At 38.0% G+C, this 26,256-nt stretch overlaps 2 protein-coding genes across 8 annotated transcripts in view; one reads left to right on the top strand and one right to left on the bottom strand.

Annotated features, from left to right (window-relative positions):
- The window catches only part of unm_sa1614 (un-named sa1614), a 21,853-nt gene extending 15,025 nt beyond the window's left edge, over window positions 1–6,828 (top strand). For all 6 annotated transcript variants that reach the window (XM_051414240.1, XM_051414238.1, XM_051414241.1 and 3 more), the window contains exons 25-28: window positions 1,581–1,624; window positions 3,326–3,480; window positions 4,215–4,340; window positions 4,543–6,828. In XM_051414240.1, the coding sequence (XP_051270200.1) occupies window positions 1,581–1,624; window positions 3,326–3,480; window positions 4,215–4,340; window positions 4,543–4,617 (400 nt within the window). In that variant the 3' untranslated portion in view covers window positions 4,618–6,828. The remainder of the gene's footprint in view (window positions 1–1,580; window positions 1,625–3,325; window positions 3,481–4,214; window positions 4,341–4,542) is intronic.
- st3gal8 (ST3 beta-galactoside alpha-2,3-sialyltransferase 8) lies at window positions 6,601–26,256 on the bottom strand. 2 transcript variants are annotated; one of them, XM_051414245.1, is made up of 9 exons: window positions 26,169–26,256; window positions 14,568–14,943; window positions 14,106–14,229; window positions 13,881–14,019; window positions 12,554–12,747; window positions 12,289–12,468; window positions 11,186–11,231; window positions 10,620–10,739; window positions 6,601–10,216 (listed from the first exon to the last, which is right to left on the bottom strand). In XM_051414245.1, exons 2-9 carry the CDS (start codon window positions 14,716–14,718, stop codon window positions 10,049–10,051), a joined length of 1,122 nt encoding a protein of 373 aa, XP_051270205.1. In that variant the 5' UTR covers window positions 14,719–14,943; window positions 26,169–26,256; the 3' UTR covers window positions 6,601–10,048. The 2 variants fall into 2 exon arrangements, with proteins under 2 accessions (XP_051270205.1, XP_051270204.1); XM_051414244.1 differs by lacking the exon at window positions 26,169–26,256 and adding an exon at window positions 21,531–21,679.

Below are 26,256 nucleotides of genomic sequence, written 5' to 3'. Positions count from 1 at the left end.
TCTAAATCTCTGTCAAATATTTTATATTTTATATTTCGCAAAGTATTTCAGATCAATACATAACAATTTACAACATGACCATAGGCAGTGGTTCCCAACTGAGACTCCCACTAGGGGTTGCCAAAGCTTCATGAGGGGTTGTGAAGCCCTCTTGATTTTAAGTTAATTGTCTAATAGAACAATGACCAAGCATCAGGAACAAGAAAACACTAAATTTGTCAAAAAAGAAGCCTATTAAGTCTGTATGATTGATAAAAATGATAAAAAATACATAATACAGACAGAATTGTATAAAAACTTTACAAAACAGCAAATAATCTGCTCAAAACTGATCCAAATCACTCCTTTTACACAAACGTCTTGCAGTAACTGAATATTTAGGTTCACTGTACAGTTTTTAATTTAATATGAAATATCTATAAATTATATCACTCAGTCAGGGACTTAAACACACAATTTAAAACATCACCTGCAACAATAATCCATAACATTATACAGCAGGTGTGTGCATAAATAGATCAATCAGAAACCATACATACGACAACATGATGGTGATCACTCTGGACGCATAACTTGAAGAGCTACAACCCTCTTTACTCCCACAGCTCTGAACTGTTTCTGTTGTCTGAACTTTACATTACTTTGTTGTAACGATGCTCTTGTGCTTCCCTAACGCCTCGTCCATTGTTGCAGTTGATGGCTCCGTTGAGAGAACACACTCCTACGCCGTTTCTGTTGGACAGCAGAGAAAAAAGCTGTAGTGACAGAGAGGGTTTAACTCTTCCGAATGTAATAAACCTGTGTGACGCCCTGAGCACATAAACAGCGCGTCAGTGGAATCGGCTAGAAAAAGTCACTGATAAAAACGTATCCTCTGTTATCGCCACCTACATCACAAAGGCAGATGAGACATAAAAGCAATAATAATCATCGTGTTATCGTCTGCAGTCTAAAATACAAAAAATAAAAACAGTTACACACATGCACTTACTGTGCTCGCTGGATGGTGCATCAAAGGTCCACAGTGTGTAACATTCAGGAGGATCTATTGTCAGGAATTAAATATAATATATATAAATATTATAATATGTATAATGTATAATAACCATAATGTTTTTGTTGCCTTTGACTGAGCCATTTATAAGTGTTTTCTATATAAGATAGGTTTACCATAAAGAAACTGCCACATTGTAAAACTATATAAAGTTGACAGAAACCTCTGGTGGCTTCATCTTTACAAACCTGTGCTGTTTGTCCAAACTTTTGTTCCAACTTTATTCAGATTATATTGAGGTTGAAAATATATCAAATGTGTCTGGCTGAATTTTGGTGAGATGTGTCTAAAATGATGCAGCATGATGTGAAAGTTGAGCCTGGTTGCGTTCATTATTGAGCTTCAGTTAAAAGAAACAAAATACTTCCCCTCTAAATTTAAAGGAGCAGAAACTCAAACAACTCTTCTTCAGTTGAAATGAGAGACTGTACTGACCTCTGGTGGACTGAAGCTAAATTACATCTCCGATAATAAACCTGTCTCTCTCTCTCTCTCTCTCTGTCTGTCTGTCTGTCTGTCTGTGCAGGCCAGTGTCTCCCCTCAGCTCGCTGGCTGAACGACCTGACAGAGGTACTTCCTGTCCAGAAAGCATCCAGCTTCCTCCTCTCGGATCAATGTCTGTTTTATCTGTTTGGAGTCTGATGAATCCATCATGTGTGACTGGAGCTTAAACCAGTGGAGGACAAATAGCAGAGAAATGAGAGAGTTAGATTGTAAACTCTAGTTTTAACAGTATTTATTATATTATATATATTATATACGATATCTTTTTTCTACTTTATCGTAGTCGGTTGATTAATTATTTGATCAAGAGAAAGAAAATTAATTGCCAATTATCATCATTATCATAGTCATTTTTAAAGCAAAAATACCAAATATTGATGACTTCACTGATGTAAGAACTGAAGTGAAAGTTAAAAGACAAATTTTAACTGTCACTTGAACTTTGGGAAACTGCGTTGAACATTTTTACTCTTTTGTGACAATTTTATAGACTAAATCCATTTAATTGGAAGACAATCTGATGATTAATCAATAATGGAAATAATTGTTGGTTGCCTTACTTTATTTCAGTTTCTTATACTGGATCATTTTTGAACTCCTATGTTATTCTTCAGGTCTTCTTTTCTTTTGTTGTAAAGTAAATATCTTTAGTCCTCTCTCTCTCTCTCTCTCTTTATATATATATGTATATTTATATAAAATGTAGAAAAATGATCATGTATATAAAACAAAAATCTAAATCTGTTATGGTATAATAAAAAAGGGAAATCTCCCCCAAAATTAAAAATAATAAATTACATAAATACTTTATTTATTAAAATGGCCGACCTCTTTTCATCTATTATATACTTCTAAAAGTTGTGTTTACCTTTTATAATGCAACTTCACATTTAAATCATTAACTCCACCACTTTTAATTCCACTTCTAATTCTGTAGGTTATTCTCTCCATTATTAAAATTCAGTTTGTTTTGTTAATTTCCAGTTTGAAGAAAAGGTTTTAACTTGTTATTTGTTTCATAGTTGCACTTTTGAGTATCCTGTAAAAGTATTGGTTTATTTCTAGAATTAGCTCTGGTTACTTCAAAAGTAAGACATTTGAGCTCAAATGCTTTCATAAGTTTAAGGGTTAAAGTTATAACTGATCATCTTTGTGCCGCAGCTTCTCCAGTCTGATTTAACCAATATAGTAAATTGTTGAAAATTGAATTTATTAGTCATTACTCTTTGAAAAAGTAATATACAGTAATTAGTTACACTACTAATTATATTACTTTTCTGCTACTCACACAGACATTTGGTTATTGTGTTCCATCTCCCCAAAATTCTGATCTATGACAATTAAAATCCAGTTTTGTTTGTTAAAATCAAAGTAATTAGATATTACCAGCTGCTGAATGTAAACATTTCCATCTTCCAAACTACTTTTCTCTACGAATACAAAAATGAATCCAAGGATGTGATTGGATTGTTGGATTTTAAATAGGTAGGGGGGTGACAACAAAAGTAAGGTTGTAACAAAGCCTTTTTTGAGAGGTAACTGTAATTTAATTGCTGAAATGTATTAGTAAGTAGTAACACTACTAGTGACTGGGGAAAGTAACATTATTACTGTAATATAATTACTAATAATAAGTTACTGCCCAACACTTCCAATCCAATAATGAGTGAGAATATCTGATTATCATCCTGTTCTTCTACAATGTACATATTCCTAAACAACTTTAAAAATGTAAATATTTACATTATTTGTTTCTCTTTCTCTGAGGTTTTCGGAGGGCAGACAGTGACGGTAGCTCCTCCCACTTCCTGTTCCCTGCCAGTAAAGCCCCGCCCAACGGGTCTCCCACCAGTCAGCGCTCCCAGAGCTTCGAGAGTGACAGAAGAGGCCCCGCCCCCCAGCCGCTTCCTCGCAGATCATTGGTGAGATCTTCAAAGCAACCGCAGAGAATCGCCATTGAACCCCCTAGAGACCGCATCTCTTAACGCACCTTAGCAACAGCCCTCCACAGCCTAGCAACACCACGTAGTAACCACATGCTAATGCCTTAGCAACCATGTAGCAACACCTTGGAGACAAAAAGTGATGAAATGTAACTAAGTACATTTACTTAAGTACAATTTAAGAAACTTGTTCTTTAATTGAGTAATTACATTTTTGTGACTTTATAATTCTACTCAGCTACATTTCAGATATTGTACTGTATAAATTATTGTATAATATTGTACTTTCTTTCTTCACTACATTTATTTGATAGCTTTAATTACTTGTTACTTTGCATATTAAGATCATTAATACAAAATATAAATCAACTAATTAATTCTAGTTTATATATGTATATATTACTTTCATATATAAAAAAACTTAAAATATATAACACACTCTGATATTTTACTTTTGTTACTTGAAGTATACTTTGGTGTTAATACCTTAGTACTTTACTCAAGTGAGGTTTTGATCTTTTACTTGTATTTTTAGTTTACTGCAAAACATACATTTTTGTTGCCACCTACTTACATTTGCTCGAACAGTGAGCATATTTTCTTTACTCACTTAATCCTTTTCTAATAAGTAGTAATATTTATTAGTATTACTATAATTTTTTCAGTATTATTTATTATTATTCTGCATTTTTAAGTATTATTATGTCAATCAGCCTCGGGGTACAACAAGCCGTCGTGTTGAGGCGCTGTACGACTGCCAGGCCGACCACCACGATGAGCTGAGCTTCTCTGAGGGACAGGTGCTGGTGGTCCTGGGCCAGGAGGACAGTGATTGGTGGGTACGTATCATCCTCCTGACCTCTGATTGGTTCTCCACCGGTGGGTCGAAGCTGTCCCGCTAGCTATTGAATGTAGCTCAGCGGTTTAACCTCAATATTTGACCCCTTTTTTCATGACGTGTGTGTGTGTGTGTGTGTGTGTGTGTGTGTGTGTGTGTGTGTGTGTGTGTGTGTGTGTGTGTGTGTGTGTGTGTGTATGCAGCATGGTTACATAGAGGATGAACCGGAACGGAGAGGTTTGTTTCCATCCTCCTTCGTCCAGCTGCTCTCAGACTGACATGAATCTGGACAAGACCAGACCAGACCAGGACAGGTGCAGACCCCTGGACCAGGACAGGTGCAGACCCCTGGACCAGTTCAGATCCAGACCACATCAGTCACCCGGGAGGACCAGAACCTGGAGCTCAGGAGAACCAAACCAGATCAGGCTTTCAGGTTATTGTCCTTCTCCACCTCTCGGGACTTGACTGATCTGGTCCTGACCAGCTCCAGCATCCTGTGACCTCACAAGATCCTGGTCCAGCCACAGTTCCTGTTGTCAACCATGTTGTCGTAGCAACCAGCTTTTCTTATGCCTTCTGTTACCATGGAAACGTTACAGATGATCTTTCAGTGAAGAATCTAGACCGGACTAGATCTTTATGTGGCTTGGGTTATGTGGTAACGTTGCCATGGAGACAGCCTCACACAGACCAGATCAGATCAGCGAGGATTCAAGGTTGATGTTGACGATACTTGTATTTATTTATTTATTTATTTAAGATTGAAAATATTTTATTAAGCACAAAGATAACGGCAGGTTACTTCAAAATAAAACAATCCACTGGACTTTTATTTTGAAGTCAACTGAACAACTTTTCTCTGTTCTATTTTATTCGAATGTATTTATTGTTATTGATCCGGTGAAGATGCCACCACACAAGCCGCTCCTCTTCTATTTCATGCTCCGCCTCCTTGGTGGAGTGGGGCTTTAAAAGGTCCAACCCGTGACCAGAGCACAAAGGATTGTGGGATACTGAAGACCAAAGGATAAATACCAGGGGCACGTTCAGTCTGTTACAGTTTCCAGGTTGAAAGAAGTTTCCTCAGAACGGTGTGCAATGCTTTGAGGAGTGTTTCATCTCGTTTGGTGCAGCAAACCTGTACTTACGTTTATTTAAATGCACTGTTTCCGTTTAAATTAGGGATGTCATCAACCCTCTCCACTGTCTCTCTCCACTCTGCTGTGTGTGTGTGTGTGTGTGTGTGTGTGTGTGGGAGCTCACAGACGAGACGGACAGTGGAGAGACGCACACTCACCACGCCACTACAAGTGGAACTACAGCCCCGCGAACAAAAAGCAAATAAGCAACTTGTAATCCATGAAAAAATAAACACTCAGCAGAATATAGTTCATTCAGGTAACTGCACTGAAGCAACAAACACTACAGGACACTTTTAAAGGCAGAGAGATAGTTTGTTAGGCTGTTTTATAGCCTACTTTGTTATTCAGTAAAGTATAAAAAAAAACATTAAGAAGCAGCTTAAGCTTTTCTTAAAGCAATGCAGATCTATTCACCTGTATTATAGTATAGTAAGTATTGCATCACGACTTGGTATCAGCAGATACTCAATATCTGCTGATACAAAAAAAAGAGGCAAAAAACTTGGTGACATCCATATTTTTTTACCGTAGTATCAAATCGGTATCGAGAATCGTGGCATTTCACTAGTATTGGTATCGACTAAATGTCTGTTGCTGTGACAAAAATAGATATTTGCGGCGGCTGAACGTGCCCCAGTTCTCTCTAAATTCAGGTAACATCAGTCGGTCTGTAAACGTGGGCAACAGAGGAGGCGGAGCCTGAAATGTGACACAGCTTCGATGTCACAGGATATCAACGCCTCAATGAGTAAGTACGGCAGCGTATTGCTGCCACTATTAGAAAAATACATTTTAATCAAGTTTCTTGTTAAAACAAAAAGACATTTTTCATGCTTCATGCGTTCATCTTGTAATCACTACATACCAAATAATTCTGTTTTAACCAGAAACGTCTATGTAACTTATTACTTAATCACCTTTCTACAGTAACATGACTTACAACCTCTGCAAACTGAGCTGATTGTTTTTCATCATGGTGGCAGCAATACTCTCCCACGAGGAAGAACTTTTATAGACAAATCAAATTTCAAATTTGTCAGTCGAACTTTTCTCATTTGAGTTTGATTGTGTCAACATTTACCTCCAGAGTTCATGATAGAAAACAGCCCTCTTGAATTTCTTTATTTTTTTTATTTCATTCAAAGTGACAGTGGTGGGTTTATGTTGTTTTGAAATATCACAGTGCTTCTGTCTGTTTGGTAACTATGAATGAATGAATGAATGAATGAATGAACTTGTGATCAGCAGGTTGTTTGTTAAGTGAAACCAACATTTTCTTTCTGTTTTATCATAGTCACAGTTTAAAGATTATGAGCTGAATTAAAGCTATGATAACTGAACATACATCACACATACATCTTGTTTGGTCAGTGGATGTCGCTCTGCTCTAAATCTACAGATCACTGACAGTCATTTGTGGTGGTATTACCAGCAGCTTGATTTGATTAAATTTGCACCTTCCTGCATTCTTCACAGAAATTCTCTCAAAATTTCCAGGCTGCAGGGAATCTAAAAAGCACAACTTTGGATTTATACTCACAACAAACAAAATCTTTTTACTATAACTTAGTCTGCAAATTCCAAAACCTGGCATCCAGACATCCAGCTCAGGTCTCCAGAGGACTGCTGCTCTGTCATTTAGTGGCTGAAAGTTCCTCATAAAGTGGATAATTTCCCAATTTCCCAGCAGGAAGTTTTCCCGAAGAAGCCAACAAAGTGTTAAATCTCAGCAATGAACAGGAACTATAAAAAAACAAGCAGCAGATGTTTCCGATTAAACCGCAGCTTAAGATGACTCAGCAGTCGGGTTGCAAGAGAACTTGTGGCTTGTTCCAGACAAACAGGGTTAAACTGTAAAGTGCAGCTGAGCTAATGACAGAGCAACAGCCTCCAGATGATTCAGCATTTATGATTATTTATAGAGGCTTCAGTCTGCTTCAGACTAAGTGCCTGTGGGATCATCTAACAGCGTCTGAAACCTCCCTCTCCGACAGCTGCAGTCTTTGTCACTTCGAGGAGAGACTGTGCGCCGTTATCCGCATTTGTACCATTCAGGAGTACAAAGACAAAGAGTAGTTGGACAGAGCTCAGGGTGACGGTGGGATGCAGCCAGGAGGAGTCTGCAAGCCTTTTCACTCTGCTTTCCAGGTTGGCTGTTTCGGAACAACTATAAATACTTTGGCCTTCTGACGTGGTTAAAGAACACTTCTACAAACTACTTCTTTTCTAGCCCTCAGACATTGTACCAGCACGTTTGTTTGAAGCAGACTGAGCTCTTGACTTAACGATTTCACACTGGCAGATTGGTCTGAATCTGGAAACAGATCGACAAAGTTTGGGATATGTCAACAGTTTTACAGATCCCATAGTCGACCTGAAAGTGGTAGTCTCAGCACTGTACTGCTCAGTCAAAAGCCAATTTGAAGTCCCACTGGAAACCTCAAATCCACATCCTCCATTAACAAGAAAACAAGAGAGATAAGAAAGCTACAGTTTTATAGCGTACTGCCAATCAGAACAATAAACAACTAAAAGCACAGCTAGATCCACCAGGGGGCAGATCAGGGCTTAATTATTGCTTGGTAATACCAGATTATCTTTCTTTAAAAAAATCAAAACAATGCACAAATTAATCTCGTCTAACTTTCATTGAGATTGTGGATGCATTAAGTCCATAAATCTGTTACTTTTTCCTTCAAGGAAAAAGTAACATTTGCTAACGTTACTGGAAAAGACAAGGTGCTGCTTACTAGTGCAACAGGTCAAGCAGCTAAATCAGCTTTTGAAGAACTGATCACTGACAAATGTGTTTTAACAGAGTAGACATCTGTGTTAACTTTGAAAGTAAAATATATTTGTTGTATAATATAATAAGGCAAAAACCAGTTAAAAAGGGATGTTCGAAAGCAAAACTATGATTGACAGTTGATGTGTAGCGTTAATCAAAGGCACATACAACCAGTGGGAGGAACACAAGATTTGCTGAGCAGCCATCGGTTAGCTGAAATAAAAAGGGAGGGAGGTACGATCAAACTCAGATTCAGACTCAAACTAACTCTGTGTGAAAACGTCCGCATTGTAATGAAGCCACAAATATTCAGACAACTTATGACTGACAATCAGCAACAGTTTTACATTTACACTACAGGTGTGACAGCACTCTGCACACTGTTATCTACCATTAACAGAAGGTCCAGCTGACTGACTCCTCTGCTACCCGCTGGACTGGTCAGTCTCTTCATTTATATGGTTGGTTATTTTTGGTTGGACTTTAGTACATTGCACTACATCTTCTATTCGTTCATGCACTGCACACACTGGGGATGTTACTGATTGTTTGACTTTGTTCTTGTTAAGTTTTATTTAATAAATCTTTAGTTAAAAGTCGTGCAGTCTTTGTGACTCCCATCAGCTGAGCTCTGACTCATAGGAGTTAAATCACGTCTGTCCACGAAGTTCAACAGTCTGCAGCTTTAATCTTAAATTATGTTGTAAAATTTGACTTATTAACTCTGTTTATTGTAAGCTGAAATGTTTTACAAACAATTAGTATTAAATACCAATAAAATATTTCTGTTTGACAGTTTGTGAATTCGGCTGCAGACTGTCGAACACATGGAGACACAGGCTGAGAACTTCACACAGGCTCCTCCCACTCACTGCCTCCAGCTCCATATATGGCAAAGACAGGAAGTATCATTGGTGACCTGAAGATAACTTTTTTGTTTCCAGTTTCAGTCAGTCAGGACAGAAACAGATCAGGACGGTTTAAGATTCAGTTAAAATAAATGGATTATAAATGATATAAAATACAAAAAGTCTCATAATGTGGTTGGACTGAGAAGCAACAACTGGGCCTCTTTGTGCCGTTTCTTCTAAAGGGCAAAGTGCTTTGATAAAAAAAAAAAAAAGAAGAGGTTATCCCTTTATACTGTCTATAAAATCCAATACAAAATATATAAACAGTCTGTGGTTTTTCCCACTCAGAGCAAAACTTGTGTGGTTGATCCTCGCAGTCACAGACAGCAGGACGGTTTGTCTGTTTAAACAGTGGAGGGTCCCGAAACACAGTCTGTGTGTGTTGAGCTGGAAATCATTCAAGTCTGCACAGGGAGGGTATCTGAGCCACTACCCACCAGGTGGAGGTAGCGCCTTTAGCTCCTTCCACCCTCGAACAATCTGTCCACAGGTTATCCATGTATGTAAAAATGTCTCTGCCCAACAGCGGCTTCAATCCAGCACAACCTGGGTGTCTGACTTAAGGCAGGCGTGATGATTGACGTGCAAGAAGTACACAGGTCTGATTCCCGTCCAAATCCCCTAATAACAAGCCAAATCTGGCAGCCATACGCGGTCCAGAGTCGGCTAAAATTTGGTTTTTCAGTGCGAGAGGACATCCGAGTGTCACAATCAGACCGACTCAGCTGGATATCAGACGACATGTAGCTGGTTCTTGGTCTCAATAATTAAGTGGCGAATGATCTGCTGGTCAGTAAGAGATCAGTCTGTGGGTCAGTCAGCATGTCTGTGGGTCTGTCCATCAGTCTGTGGGTCAGTGGTCGTGTCACAGGTGCAGACTGATCTTGCCCTCCTTGGCGAGTTGGTGGATGACCTGCGTTTCGAAGTCGGCACTGTGGACACCGGTCTTCCTGAAGGCTCCGGCATAGCGATTCTCCTCCCAGTAGTGGTGCCAGTTCCCCTGCTTGTCGGCACCATAACCGAACACAGACACCTGAACACAGACAGGAAGCGATGCCATGACACACCGCAATGCAATATACTGTGACACACATAACCAAGTATGACATACTGTGCTGTATTTAACAGCAACTTGTGAAGACTAACTCTGATATTTATCTTTCTGTTCTGATGATGCATTTAAGAGCCCATTTGCATTTGGAAATATCTCCCTATCAGAGTATCCCTGAATGCACCACGAGGTCCAGGGACAAAAATAATTAAACATGGATATGAAAGCAATGTTAATTTGGTCCCTGAATGCACCAACAGGACAGGTTTTCTCAACTGTCTCTGCTCTCTGCTGCATTACTAACTGAAGTTTGACAGAAACATTAACTTGACTTAATGTCGTGTCAGAGGTGACGAAACAGACTCCGCCCCCCTCGCCTTCCTACCTGGTCACAGGCGTGCAGAGCGAAGATGATGGCCAGCATGCCGGTGGACGGGTAGCGACCGTGACGCTCGGTCCAACGATCATTAACATACTTAAAGAACACCGGGTTCACCACCAGGACCTACACACACACACACACACACACACACACACACACACACACACACACACACACACACACACACACACACACACACACACACACACACACACACACACACACACACACACACACACACACACAGTGTTACCATGGTAACAATTACGTGAGTTATGATTGAGTACATAAATAATCGGAAAGACTTTTCTTTTCTTCACCATTACTGAGGTATTTCATTTAAATGAATTAAATATTTTAGGTTCAACTTTATGAATAGAGTAGTTAAAGGAAGAAAATGTATTAAAGAATAAAGGTATTTGTTCTATGATCAGTCAAAAAATACACCGAAGGTTAAGAGCAGATGTCAAAACTTCCTCAGAACAAAAAGAGGAAGTAAAAACTGATTATAATAATAATAAAGTGTGAACAGTGTGATGTGAGAGAGCACGATGAAGCTTGTATTTTACCTTGTCTTTATCAGCCTCCACTCGGTCTTTAACCCTCATGTAGGTCCTGCACACACAGAAATAATAACTGCTCATAATCAAGTATTTCATTTTAGAATCAACAATACTTCACATTTACCTTTATCCATTTGCATGTATGTATATTAATGTATACACTACATGTTTAACAGTTTAGTTCACATTTTGTCCTGTCTGATGTAAATGTTTCACATGTTAATGTTAATATTTAGGCATATTGTTTAGTATATAAACAAGTATATTATCTGTGTACATAACCAAAAATATATCAAGTTTTTACTACACCTTTCAATCTGTGAGGAATGTATTTATCTGTTGTATGTTTACGTTAGTATTTTTATGCATAATATATAAGTCACTCTTTTCTATTGGGTGTAAATTCATATTGAAGTACGTGTCTTTGTTCGTAGTAAACACAACATTTCTGTACAATATTAATTATATATATATATATATAACAAGTACTGACGCTGTATTTGTATTTTAACCCTAACCCTAACTCCCTAGTCATAAAACCAGCGGACAAGGGAAGTGCCATAGTTATAATGGACAGAGCCCAATACATAGGAGGAAGCAACCCGGCAACTTAGCAACCAGGAACATTACAGTACATTAAACCAGCCCTTTACGTTCATGCATGAATCGAGCAAACGGATATGCAGAAATTACTCTAATATGTTGTAATATGCATGCAAGGCCAGTAGGTGGCGGTGTAACAGTTTTTTTACTTTGTTATGTCTACATCTTTTGGTAGTCCAAAAATTTAGTATTTGGCGGATGTATGTTGTTAATTCAAAGCCTGCAGCACTAACACGGGTTGATAGTCCTCCATTGTTGTCTTCTCTTTGTACACGAATATTTGACTGGAAATTTAATAGTCCTGTGCGAAGTGAAGCTGTGACGTTTTCAAAAGGTTACGCTCTGGAACCTGGCTTCAAAAGTTTGTGTTTTGAGGCCCCAAAATGGCGTTGTCATGAGAACCAAAGGCCAAACCGCAACAAAAGTTTACCATTTTATGCAAAAAACGTTAGACTACATTAGTTTTAGCTACATGGACCTAATAAACTTTGCTAAATATTTCATACATTTTGACGTTGCCGGTGGACAGCGCACTGGTCAGCCACTCCAAGTCTCTCAGTTTGAAAGGCAGGAGGACGAGGCTGACGCCACGTCCAACGTCCACCGCGCTCTCTGGGTACAGGAAGTGATGCGTCGTCCGATTCCCAACGTCTTTCTCAAATCCTCGAGTCACCGCCTTGTTCATCCTGTGGAGGAGAAAGGTGAGGAAGATGAACAGGAGGAATATGGGAAGGGTATGGCGAGTGTGTGCTTGTACTTGGACATACATACCGAATTATGAAGTCGTGGGAGTTGATCAGGTCACCGTTTCCCGACCGTCGCAGGTTCCCAGAGTTGCCGACCACGGCACACCTACGGCAGTGGTAGGGGAGGGGCCTGAAGTCAACAGTGGGTGGGGAGATGACCTGGAACATCTTTGCCATCACTTCCTCCAAAGTCTGGTCATTACCGGACCGCTGAAGACCCTGTGGAGGATGTCAGGTTGTTTTTAATGTAGCTAGTTTAGCTTTAGTTTAACTATAATACTTCCCAACAGCTATAAAAGCATTTTTACATTCATATTCTTGTTTAATGCTGTGGACAGTTTCTGCATGTTTTTACATTTACAGTTTAACTACAGCACTACACACACACACACACCCACACACCCACACCCACACTATATACAGTAAACTGTGGATCAGACTGATGATGTTGGCAGTATTTCTACCCCCACCGCCCCCCTTTAATCTACTAATGGTTTCTGCAGCAGAACTCAATCTGTAAATGCAGTAAAGAGTCAGATGTTCTACTCTTCATTCAGACTGCAGACAGTTTCGACGGGAAAAAAACAACTTTAAGACTTTACATTTTGATTTTATGAAAATACCTATTTTCATCAGTGGTCCTGACTATTAACTGAAGCACATTATATGACCATAATGCGGTTTATTACACATTCTCTTTGGTCTTCTGGGATTCAGCTGATTTAACAATTCTCAGTGTTCATACATCAATTCAGTGCTGTCAGGTCACTTCCAGCCTGCCATTAATTCCTGTTCAGGGACTCACACTTTCTTACTGCACCACAGTCAAGGAAGCAAAACATAACACCTGGAAATCTTACAAGATTTTTCAAAACAATTCATTTTAATGACCTAACCGTAATTGTAAAGTACCAATATTGACATTATGGTTATCTGCAGTTTAATCGCTGATTGTAGAATAAAATAATATTAGTACAGGAAATAATAGGATTTAGGTTTATAATGATTTTATCCAACAGTGGCTTTTAGGTACTTGTGGTAAAGCTGCAGTGATTAATAAAATCTCACACACTTATTTTTGGATTTATGCAGATTAACTTGAAAAAAGTATACCAGTTAAAGTAAAATAAATTGTTTATTACCTGAATTATTTTAATGGTAATAACGTATGTTAAGCTTAGACCCACAGACTGACTCAAAGAGTGAATTCTGAAGGTCAAACTAAACTTATTTCAGTGAATAAAACCTTGATAATGTTTGTGATAATGACTTTTTAACTTCGATTTCAAACCTCCGGCTGGTGAATCATCATGCATATTAAAAACTGCATTATTTCTGCTATTTGTCCTCACCAGCCACCATCTGAGCGCTTCAGGGTCAAAGTTGTTGTTGGTATCTCGGAGGACAGGCTGCTGTTTGTGGTCGTAGCGTTGGCTGAACCAGTCTGACCCCCCCAGGTCTGAAATACAGGACTCTTTACAACCACATGACCTGAAACAAGACAACACAGAGGAGTCAGACAGTGACAGGGAATCATGGGATATGCAGAACTGAGTCTGGGACCTTCAGTGTCTTACCTCTGGTCATACTGTGAGTACTCTAAAGGCTCCTCCTCGGATTCAGGTTCGGCGGTGCTGGAAGGAGATGGGGTCTGGGGAGGGTCAGGGGTCAGAAGAGAAGGAGGCCCCGTGCGTTCAACAACTGTAAACACAAACAGATTAAGAGTCAGAGAACATTGCATCATGGGAGCTCTCCTTAAACTGTTAGCTACTATTATCCTAATAGAACTGCTACTACTAAATACTTTTGCTACTAAATGTGTTATTGCTACTACTACTGTTTCGTTTACAGTAGCACGACACAGTTAGTTTGGTGAATATTGATGAAAACGGTCGTAGAAAAACTGTTACAGCTCCTTCGGCCAATTTTTGGCAGTTTTCAAAGATAACAAGTCGAACCTCGCTGCTAAATTGTGTCACACTTTCTGTTTCTGGGATTTTTTTTCCTTTACCCCAGTGATGACGACATCAGCTCCTCACCTGTCTCCCTGTCGGTGGGCGTGGCCCGGCTGATGGGCAGGGCTAATGACAGAGGCAGTAAATGTCTCCTTTGGATGCTCTGACTGGCGAGCATGAGGAAGAGGATGGCAGCGATCACCAGGGCAACGCACAGCTTCCTCCTCAACAACATGGCTGGACGGACGATGAGCGAGCGGTGGCGGGACGTGATGAGCTGTTATCCGTTCAGCCTGCTATGTCAGCATATTTGGACTGTGACGTCTGTTGTCATCTGGACATTTTCCCCTGTTCTGTCATCTCTCCACTCAGCTTTATCTCCATGAAGCCTGAGTGTGAAACCTCCTGTGCTGTGAACCACGCTGCTTCCAATTGATGGAGACTGGATTTGTGGTCACACCTGGGTCAGACAGACAGACAGACAGACGCAGCGGCATCAGTGTCATCTAAAATCAACGGATTACGTTAAAACTATTATATAACTACAATTCCTTACTTCATAATATATTACAGATTTTAATTTGTGTAAAAACCCTACATTTCCACCTGTAGATCCACACATTCATTAAAAAAGTGGAACCAGTCTTGATGTTGGCTGCCTGCTCAGTGACAGTCAATCATCCTGTACAGACGGAATAAAGTCAGCTGGATGACTAAACAGACTTATTATCTATTTATTGTTTGCTTCAAGGAAACTCTGGGTTTTACGCAGTTGCAGTTATCCAGATACCTGCCAACTCAGTAATTCTACATTGAGAGACACATTCATTATCTATAACACACTAATTATCTGACAGACGAACTAATTATGTTAAACAAAACAAAAGACAAATGACCCACAACCAACTTATTACCTACAACAACATAACCATTAGGGTCAAACTATTTATCAAACATGTCAAATTATCTTCAGCAAGATAATCATCAATATCAAACACAAATCTTCAATAACAAATGAACTTTTCATTAAAAACTATAATTTTCTAAACAATTACCAAATATACAACAAACACACTAATTATTTAATTATTATTATTTAGTATAATAAAGTTAATCTTATAACAAAAAAAGTATAGATAACAATTTATGTCCAACAAAAATGATCAAATTATTTATAAAAATATAAAAAACTATTCTGATATTTCGATTGTTAGTTATTTCCCAACAATCTAATTAAAAAACATAAACTAAACAAACTATTTATCACTTACTAATTATAAGTTACAAATTATGTATAGCAAACTAAGTATTACTATTCATTAAGAAAATATTTATAACAAAGTAATTATCCATAACAAACTGATTTACCAGAGCTTCTGTTCACTCTGAACAACAACAGAACAAACAATCAGAACCAGAAAACAACAACAATAACAACAACAATAAGGTTCAACACAAAGAACAATAACCCGTATTGTATTATAACCAAACAGGTTGTTGTAGATGATATCTACAACAACAAACACACTGCCTTCTACCTTGAAAAGCAGGAAGAGAGAGACATTTTAATTTTTGCTGATGAATGGAGTCACCCTCTCCCTCTCCCCCTCCTCTTCCTCCCACACCACACCTCCCCTCTCCTCCTGCAGGAATGTCTCCCTGCAGACAGAATAGTCTCTGAATACCAATCAGATCTGGATTCAGTTCAGGTTCTCCTGTTTCAGCTCTCGCTCCGTTCCTGTCTGCTTCACTCTCTCCCTTAGTGTGTGTGTGTGTGTAGTTTGAATCAGCTGACCTGTATGTGTGTGTTTCTTCACTACAGTTTTGTAAGTGATTTATTTCATAATGTTTGTTGTAACAGGTTCACACACACACACACACACACACACACACACACACACACACACACACACACACACACACACACACACACACACACACACACACACACACACACACACACACACACACACACACACACACACACACACACACACACACACACAGTGCTAATAGTATTACTTTTCCTTCTACTAGCAGCACTTAAGCTCCTTTCAGACCTCGTTACATAAAAATTTCACATCTCACATCTGAATAAACTTTAAAGTAAAAGTCCAGACGTAAATCTGACAAAGTTGAACCTGTAACATTTCTGTAGCACTTAAACTGGACTCAAGTCTGAACTGCATGTGTCACATTAACACAAAGGCACAGCAGCACGAGGTTCAATATACAGAGAGATTAAATACGTGTCATTTACTCCCTGATTAGGTCCACTGTAATGAATTTCTCACTTATCTCCCGTGTACGCAACACTGTTATCTTGAGACCACATGTTAATCCATCTCATTATCTCGAGAAAACAAAAGGCCAATTGATTGAGATAACGAGATAATTCATCACGCAAAAATTACTTTTGATAATTAACTCGAAAATTAGTGTCGGGTTCATGTTTTCCACACCTGATTTCAGCCTTTTTGTCATGACTGTCGGGGAGGACTCAGAACTGAAAATAATCATGACCAAAATGTACACCTGAGAATTAATTTAAGCTGTTAATATCCTGGTAATGTGAATATTGACAAAATATATCAGGAACATATTGAGATTTATGAAATGAAAAGATCCCAAAATTAATTATTAACTGGCTCGTTGCACATCATTCCTCCATGCATTGTCCATTATGTTGAACATCTATAATACGCCATGTATGCACGCTGGCATGGCCCTCTTGATCTCTGATAAACATTATTATATTATATATCATAATTATTATATATTCATGTTATATTTTGATGCAGATATAAATTTTAACCTTGCTTGGTGTGATTTAACACTATTACCTACTGTATCTCACCTGGGGTTAGCTCAGACTCTGATGTACAACAATTAACATACATGTACTTTAAATTCTAGAGATTTTTAACTTGGAATGGAACAAGACTCTCGTAACTCTTTATTGACTATTTTGAAATAACAGCAGCACTTTTATTTGTGCTTATTATTATTATTATTATTATTTTTATTATTATTATAAGCTTGCCATATACTGCATGAAAGTAGTAGTTTAAGTGACTTAGAGATTTCCTTCACGTTGGATCAGTCTGAAAAAAGATTTTTTTTCTTTTTGTTTTGCACACAAAAGGCTCTTTCTGTCTCTCTCTTTATGCCTGAATAAAGACAGAAACAACAATTACAGACATACACCTCTGACTGAATGAAAAAACAGTACTGTAACAGAGAGATGAAGACAAAAATGTTCTGTATTTCCTGTCTCGAATAGGCTCAATACCTGTGTAACCATTTGTAGAACCACTGTAACTACTACCGCACTCCTACCTAACCAACTAACTGTGATTTTGGAAAACAAGAGCAGAGGAGACGAGTCCGGACAGATACTGATTAACGAATCAACATATTTGTTCTTGTTATTTGTATTCTCCCCAGGCAGGGTGGGAGGGGCAACGCTCTCATGAGAAAAGCTGGGAAAAGTTTTTTGACAGGAAGATAAGCTCCTGTATTTACAGGTTAACACAGAGCATAACTGTGGGCCATGTTTACTGTGCAAATCTGTCCTGGAACAAAGGACTTAAACACAGAAGCAGTTCAGAACAAACTGATCAGCTGGACATTTGATCTGTCCACACAGGAAACAGGGGCACATGGATCAATAGCTCTGTTAAAAAATTCATTCTGCGCCCCGGTAGCTCACCTGAAAGTGCTCAAGTCCTTACCACAGCAGCTTGGGTTCGATTCCAGCTGCACATCACCCCCCTCCTCTCTCTGCCCCCTTTCCTGTCTCTCACCAGCTGTCACTATATAAATAAAGCTGAAATGCCACAAAAAGGCAAATAAAAAACACCCAAATTAAATAATTAGAATAAATATTAGGTCCATAACATATTGATAAACGGAGTAGTGAAGTGTGAGGAGTTATTTGAGGCGTACGTTAACACTCATATATATTTTCTCTTAAGAATAGTTTTATATAAATGTTACTAACAGCTTTATTCTGACATAATAAGACTGGAATCATCAGTCAAGAAGCTCTCAGAGTCCAGAATCACTGCAGTTTAATTATCTAACTACAAAACTGTAATGGAAACTGAGGGCAGAGTAATGCAGAGCAGCGTGACTCGTTTCTGTTCGCTGCCTCGCAGTCAGCTAAACTACTTTTCTGCCGTTCAGTGTCATTAACTCTTCGGCTGACAGTGCTTTCAGCAGCAGGAGAAACGCTCCCAACACTTTTTGTTTCTTTGACTGTGTGGAAATCTGATGTTTTCACGTCACAGATGATGATAAAAAGACAATAAAACACAAGTACTGACTTGTAGGAGTTTGGTGACGCTATATCTCAAAACCTTGTTGGTGTATTTGATGAGATGTAGCATCAGGAATCCCGATCTGATCAGAGTGTTTCCATAACTGTCTATACTGTAGACAGGTACTTGCTACCATTTTGAAAAAAAAAGTGCCCAAACACTAAATATAATATGAATATTAAAACTATTTAACAATGAATAGTGTGAAACCCACCATTCTCTCATTGGGCTAACTTCTAGTCAATGAAATAATAGTGAAATTAACATATTCCCCATTTTCCTGGGGACCCCTTCAAGGACCCAGTTTGAGGACCACTGAATCAAAATAAATGAAATGAGAATTTACAGTACTAAATACATGGTTACCCATTCAGACTGACAACAAAGTAAGAGACAGACAGGGACAGAGAGAGAGACAGTGGAGGGTTAATGACTATCAGCTGAGTCACAGTGTCTGTATGTTATTTTAGGGTATGTAGGGTGGGGGGGATGAAGGTGACAGGGTTAAAGGTCATATGGTTTCCTGCAAAGAGAAAACCATGTGACAGCACTCCTTCCTGTATCTCTCTCTCTCTCTCTCTCTCTGTGACTCTCTTCTCTCTGTGACCTCTGACCTCTGACACCAGAATGGAAACCAGCTGCTCTGCTGATGGAGTACAGCCACAAGCTGGAAAATAACGACACCGCAGAAGAAAAAAAAATGGTCAGTTCTCACACAGACTGTTTATACAGATCGACCTTCTGCGGAGGAGAGGGGACGGTTAGACTCCGACGTAACTGATTTTTAAGCCACTTTGGAGCTTTTTTGTGTTTATTGATAGCGAACAATAGAGAGATGACATAAAATGACAGAGGTTAAAACAAACATGAAACAAAGGTTCCTATAGGTGAAGCTTTTAGCTGTAGTTTTCTCCAGGGAGCAATTGACATGAATTAAACATGAATGTTTATTTAAACAGGTTTAAAAGGGTCAGTTTACAATGGTCAGGTTTGAAGTATGGCTGCACAATACGGTAAAAGCATCATATTATGATTATTTTAACAGATATAATTATATGATTCACAAGTAGTGCTGGAATTAATACTTTTGCATCACAAATTGAATTTTTAAACTTAAAAAACGAATAATATCATGATTTTTTGGGGTTTTGTATGAAACAAACATGTTTTCTTAAATCTGGAGAACAAGATTTGTAGCCCAGGGCATCTCTACAGAATGACAGTCCTTCATTATAACTCTGTTTTGTCACACATTTTACCTTCATTAAAAAATTAGCAGCTTCTGCAATTTGTATTTTATACTTATATATTGTGATTTCAACAATATTTAAATTAATTGTACAGATGTAGTTTGAAGATATCTGTTATATTTCTGTTTCTAAATAATCTCTATAAAGGGGACAATTTTCATTGCTTCTTTCTTTATGTTGACTTAACATCGTGGGACTAAATTGGCTACAGTAAATGTAATTGTTGAGTACTGATTTCTGGTCATATTTGTTGAACAAATAGTTACAGTTTTAAGACACAATTCGTTCTTTAACCTCACATCACTGTCCTGAGGATGAAACTACACACAGTCAGTCATCCACGTCCACACTGAACCATGAGATGTAATTGCAGAAACGTCTGCCTGTACACACATGAACTTACACATAAAACAAGTTGCTTGAATTTTAAGTTACTCCAAACTAGAGCTGAAACTGAAATACTTCTGTTATTGTCATTTTGCAACTGAGTGTGCCTTAAAACGTCAGCGACAATAGCAACGGCTCACCATCTCTAAGGAGTTTCATGATTGATATAAATAACTTCATGAATCAATGTTGCGGGATGTTGAGATACGAACACACCCTGTGAACGTGATAAATAAGCCTGACAAGCTGTGAAAACACAGGAGCCACATACCATCAAACTCAAAGGAAGTAACAACCAAGAAATAAAAAAAAGTCATACAAAACTGTAGTGAAAAAAAACTGAAATAAGTTAACAAGTTCAAGTCTAATTTGAGGAAGTGCTATCCTCGTTTACAGAGCTTAGACAAAATAAATACTGAGAAACACACTGACTTCCCGTTACAATGCTGACTCACTGACAGTCACACACTGTAAGTTTAACAGCATATGTTTGTACCACTTTATTTGTACTCTCCATACAGTAACTGTCCTCTGGGTCCTGCTCTCCACTCTGTAGAGACAACATCTATTTCCTCTCTCTCTGTCCTGGAAATAGAGATCTCTTCCTTTACTGCTCCTCCAGACGTTTCTCCCTTCTTCCTATATTCTTATATAACGAGCGTCTAAGGATAAAAGGTGTCATATGTTCGACAGATCGCAAAGACCTCTGAAACCTCTGACTCTGAGCTGTAGAAATAAAACTAACTTGAGACAGACAGTCAGCAAGGTCTAACAATCTGTTTCTGTAGCTCAGATTTAGAATCAGACCTCTATAATTACATCTGTCCAAATACAGAGAGGGAGGTTTTACCCAGAGACCACACAACCTGTCTCTCTATCTATAATTATGATGTGTTTCAACGTCCTGTTTCGGACATCACGTCCACATGAATATATTGAACACAGAGTCACACATTGAAGACGACCTCAGAGAAGTAATACAGAAATACTGTGTCAGAGAGGAGCATCGTGGTCTGTAATGTACTGATTTTTACTGCCACAGGAAATACTTCCTTCCTGTGGCAATTTAACGTTTATAGCTCTCCTACCTCAGGCAAAGAGATGGCCAGCAGAGACATTAGGTAGTGAGACGGCTCCAGCCTCCATTTCAGCTCAGTTCATTTGAATCTTCCACTCGCTCTCAGGACTGCTGTCTCCACGTAGATCATTAACTCTCTGGCTTCATGCAATATCATGGACATAATCATCAGCTTTGAATGAACCATAAACACTTAACTGCACCTCAAATTGATAGCATGTATACATAGTTAAATGCCGCTTCCTCCTACATACTGTATATGTGATGCTAAGTGTTTGTATGTTGACTCTTCGTGCGGCGCAGTATGTCCAAAACTTTGTATCGTGAGATTTGTTAAGATTCCAGCGATTTCCTGGTATGTCACAGCACTTTTTATATTTAGAATGCCTTTATATAGTTTATAGTTATTCTACTCTCAGGAGTACATATACTTAATAAATAAATAAATAAATAAATAAACAAACAAACCAAATAAATATACAGAAGGCTTTGATTACTTTAGGGTTTTCTTGGCCCAACAACATGATACTGCAAACAGGAACTCTTTTTAAGAAATAATTTTCCAGGATTTTTCTTGACAGTACAGCTCACACATGTCATATCATTTACCAGCAGACCTAGTATTCATGCTTGCAGCTCCAGAAAAAACAGACTAAAGGCTGAAAAGATTACTGCAAATTTATTTTTCTTCCAACAGTCTAGTTTTCGATTTTTGAAGAATACATTTGTAATCTGAGGCAGAGAATTTTAATAATTGATTAACTGTTTTATTATTATTATTATTATTATTATTATTATTTATTTTTCAAGCCAGAAAATTGCCAAATATTCTTTGATTTCAACTGCACCAATGTGATAATTTGCTATAATATCATTATAAACTGAACATGTAGCTAATATTTTGGACTGTTGCCTATTTTTTGCTATATTATAGACAAAAGTAATATAGACAGATTAGTCTGAAAGTGTTAATATACCAGGAAACAGTAGAAGTCATCACAATTAAAGTTTACAGTAAAATAACTATACCAGTTAACAAATACTATTATACTACAATGAGAGATAATAATACAGTCAGACCCATCTGAGAACCACAGACACGCTGCAGAAATGTTATAAAAGGAACATGTGATTCTAAACAAACCATACAAAAATTTATTTTTATATTTAAATATTGACATATATATTGTGATATATTGAACTGGGGAACTGTTTATAGATAAAATATGCAAACAGGAACGTTTTGGTTTATCCAGCAAATTAAATAAGTGACAGTTTAATATACATCATTATATTGATGCAAAAAAGATAGAACCACCCAATACAGCCACCAATCAGCCCTCATTATTAATTTAAAACATGGCCACTAATGGTCTAATACATATCCAAAGGAAGGATAGGTATGTATAAAATGTACAGCAACATGCTGTTGCCAACAACAAACTGAAAGTATCACCATTGGAGACGTTATAATTAAGCATGTGTGCAATAAGATAAACAGACTTTATTGACAAGCAACATTACCAACATTATCACTGTGGCTGCTGAAGTGTTGAAAACAAACATTGGACGTTACTATCCTTAATTATCAATATAGATATTACATATTAACAATCAGTGAATAATCAATATAATATTAGCCTTCATAGTAATCTTAATAATATTAATGTGTTTAGGAATGACACCGGACATCTTGTAAATCAATCATATCACATCTATTTCAATAGAATATATTTAACAATGGTATCAGTTTTGTTTCAATATATATTATACATAATGTCTTATTTCAGCTGTGTAAAGTTTCAATAACAGGTAACCGCCGCGTTTACACCACCAGTGTAACGTAATGAGGAAGTGATGTCTTCACACTGCGGAAGTTCCCATGAGCAGGATGCACCAAACACCAATGTCTAAAATAAATATCTGGTCGATAGCTGATGCTGATAGTTTTTCTCAGTTGGTATTTATTCACCATTTTGTGCCAGTGAAAAACACAGAAATCTACAAAGATAAGCATCTCTGCTCGGTTGCAGCTCAGTGTATTTCTCTGACATCTGATGTGAGACACAGAGCTGAACAGCTGCTCACTGTTCGTGCTGCTGCATGAAGCACATCTGTATATTTGTGCTGGAAAACATGTTTATTTCTCTTTAATATCCAGGTTGGAAATAACCTTCAAATAACATTCAGCCAGCGCAAAATAGACGTGGCACAACAGATAAAGGTCAGCCACTGATATGTCTGAACACCATCTTATTTCTCAATTGGCTGACGTCAATCAACAAGGTGGATACTTGAATATTTTGGCAGGTGTTCAGCTGATATGTTGGTGCATCCCGAGCAGGGAGTGGTGTTTATGTACTCTGGGGGGAAAGGAACGCAGCTTGTGTGTAGGAGTTCAGTGTAGTTCGTTTATCGCCCTTTAATGTTAACCTTTTACTTCTGCTGGTTGCTTTTACGCTTCAAAAATCATAAAGGCTCATTTGTGAGGATTATCTGTACTACTAAAAGTATCCTGTAAGTATCATAAACTTTAGTTTGCCACGTAGCTTATTTTCTGCCAATATCCAAAATACAATGGAACAACCCTTTTGGCTTGTATGGCCTCCCTGAAGCAGTCCTACATATAAAGTCCTAATCTAATATTTTACTGTAGGAGAGTAAACAGACTCAGGAATATTATCAGGATACTTTAGAATTATTATAGGATATAAAGTTTTATATAAAAGATGTATTGCCCATCTGTTTGTTGTGCTGGATCAATTAAGTTTTATTGTATGTTTTTTTATGTGGGGTCAAAGACAATATATTTTCATATGAAGTGTTTCTGATAGAAAAACAAAACCTCAAAACGATAACATCAGTACAACAAATTGTAAGTATCTCAGGAAACTGTAGCTGTCATGATGAAGGAGGCCTACATAAGATAACTACAGGCTACCAGCAGATGAATATTATAGGGACGTTATGAGAGATAATAATACAGCAGAGTCTAAATAGACCAAACTCCAACAGAGAAATGAAAGAAGTGTACATGGTTCAAACACTGTAAGAGTATTAAATACTTCCAACATTACATATTTAAATAAACTATTACAGGAATACTAGGCCTGACTACGGAACAATAAAGTCAGCAGAGACACAACAATAGGTTATGATAGGAAACTGTGAGAGATATTATAATTAAATAGATTCAAGACGAATATATTATGTAATATAAGAGATATAAGAGTCTAAATTAACCTAATTGTAAAGCACAGACGCGTAGACAATAGAAGGAAATAAAATGTATGTCGAAACAGGTCAAATATGACCCACAGACACAATTAAACATTATATGAATACTACAGAAAACAACTGAACTACTACATTATATAATACCGTTTGGCAGAGTAAAGTTCTCCAGATGTGTTTGTTTGGTTCAGGTCCCAAAAAAATGTCACTATCGTGTTTTTATAACGTTTTTTTTTTCTCTTCCATTTAATGCAGCACTAGTAGATACACATTATGGACAAACTGTAAGTGTGTATATGTTAAAGTATTGTAAATAAAATTACATTTATAATGACGCAGACCTGGTAAAATGGCCTACTAATACTTTACAAAAGATAAATATTATACAGTAAAGAAATATTACAGGAGTACTTTATGTGTAATATTGTATAGAAGTACATTAAAAAGGTAAATATTGTTGTACTACAGGAGACAGCAGTCAAATCCACAACAAGTACTTTATGCTTAAATTTACCTTATTTAGATTTTATTTCATTCTGTCTGATTATCGGCTTGTCAAACATGTGAGAAGCACTTTAAACTAAATTAAACTGTAAAGAAAAAAGGTGCAATAAAACTGATTTATTGATTGTTTGAAGGCCAAAACAACCCTATTTTAAATCTTCTGAATACTGTGGAAACAACAGACTGACCCAACTAATATCACAGGAGTTAAAACATAAGGTCTGATATAAAGTTTGTTTCTGTTTGGCAGCACATTGTAGCTCAGTGCCCAAGATAAATGAGGCGGAGAGGAGGGGGCAATAAAGTGCCAGCTATTCTAACGGTTAAACTATAACAGACACTATAACTGGAAGTTGCCCTACGACGTTTTATTATAGGATTATAATAAGAGCGGAAGAAACAGACCAGAACCCACTTTAAAAGTAACATATTATAGCAGTGCTGATAGAGAAAGTAGAGACAGAGAGTCAGAAGACAGTTTGTACCCCCGCGGCACCCCTCCTTCCTTCCTTCCCTCCCTCCCCATGTCTCTCGCTCTTATCGTTCTCGTGCTCCTTTTTTCCTCCCTGCACGCCCTCACATAAAAACAAACAAACAAAAAAAACACAACAAACACCAACAAGAGAGGAGAAACAACAAGAACAAAAACACCCCCGCCCCGATGCAAAATCAGCTAAAAACTGCATGAAGTTTGGTGGAAAACTTTCCGAAGTTTGCTGCTGAAGTTTCCACCATGCAGCCACCCACCCACACACACACACACACACACACACACACACACACACACACACACACACACAATATATATATATAGAGGTGTACCCGGGTCCGAACACACACACACCGACCCGGTAAACAGCCGGTTGAACGGCACAAAGCTCCGTTCAGAACAAACATGAGGAGGACTCACATGAAGGGGCAGCGGCCGGATGGTTTTCTTCTTCTCTTTGTGAAGCTGCGGAGTTCAGGGCATGATGATGTAGAGCTGAGAGGCCCCG

Source organism: Dicentrarchus labrax, unplaced genomic scaffold (assembly GCF_905237075.1).
Source record: "Dicentrarchus labrax unplaced genomic scaffold, dlabrax2021, whole genome shotgun sequence".
NCBI classification, from domain to species: domain Eukaryota; kingdom Metazoa; phylum Chordata; class Actinopteri; family Moronidae; genus Dicentrarchus; species Dicentrarchus labrax.
The sequence above is the reverse complement of the archived record's forward strand: the minus strand, read 5'-3'. Positions and strand labels throughout refer to the sequence as shown.

Bases quoted from the DNA above. Each gene is read 5' to 3' on its own strand.
- st3gal8 (XM_051414245.1), bottom strand. From the start codon at position 14,718: ATGTTGTTGAGGAGGAAGCTGTGCGTTGCCCTGGTGATCGCTGCCATC. The intron at 14,230-14,567 runs GTGAGGAGCTGA...TTGTGTTTACAG, and splicing joins GCCCACCGACAGGGAGACAG to TTGTTGAACGCACGGGGCCT. The intron at 14,020-14,105 runs GTAAGACACTGA...GTCTTGTTTCAG, and splicing joins TACTCACAGTATGACCAGAG to GTCATGTGGTTGTAAAGAGT.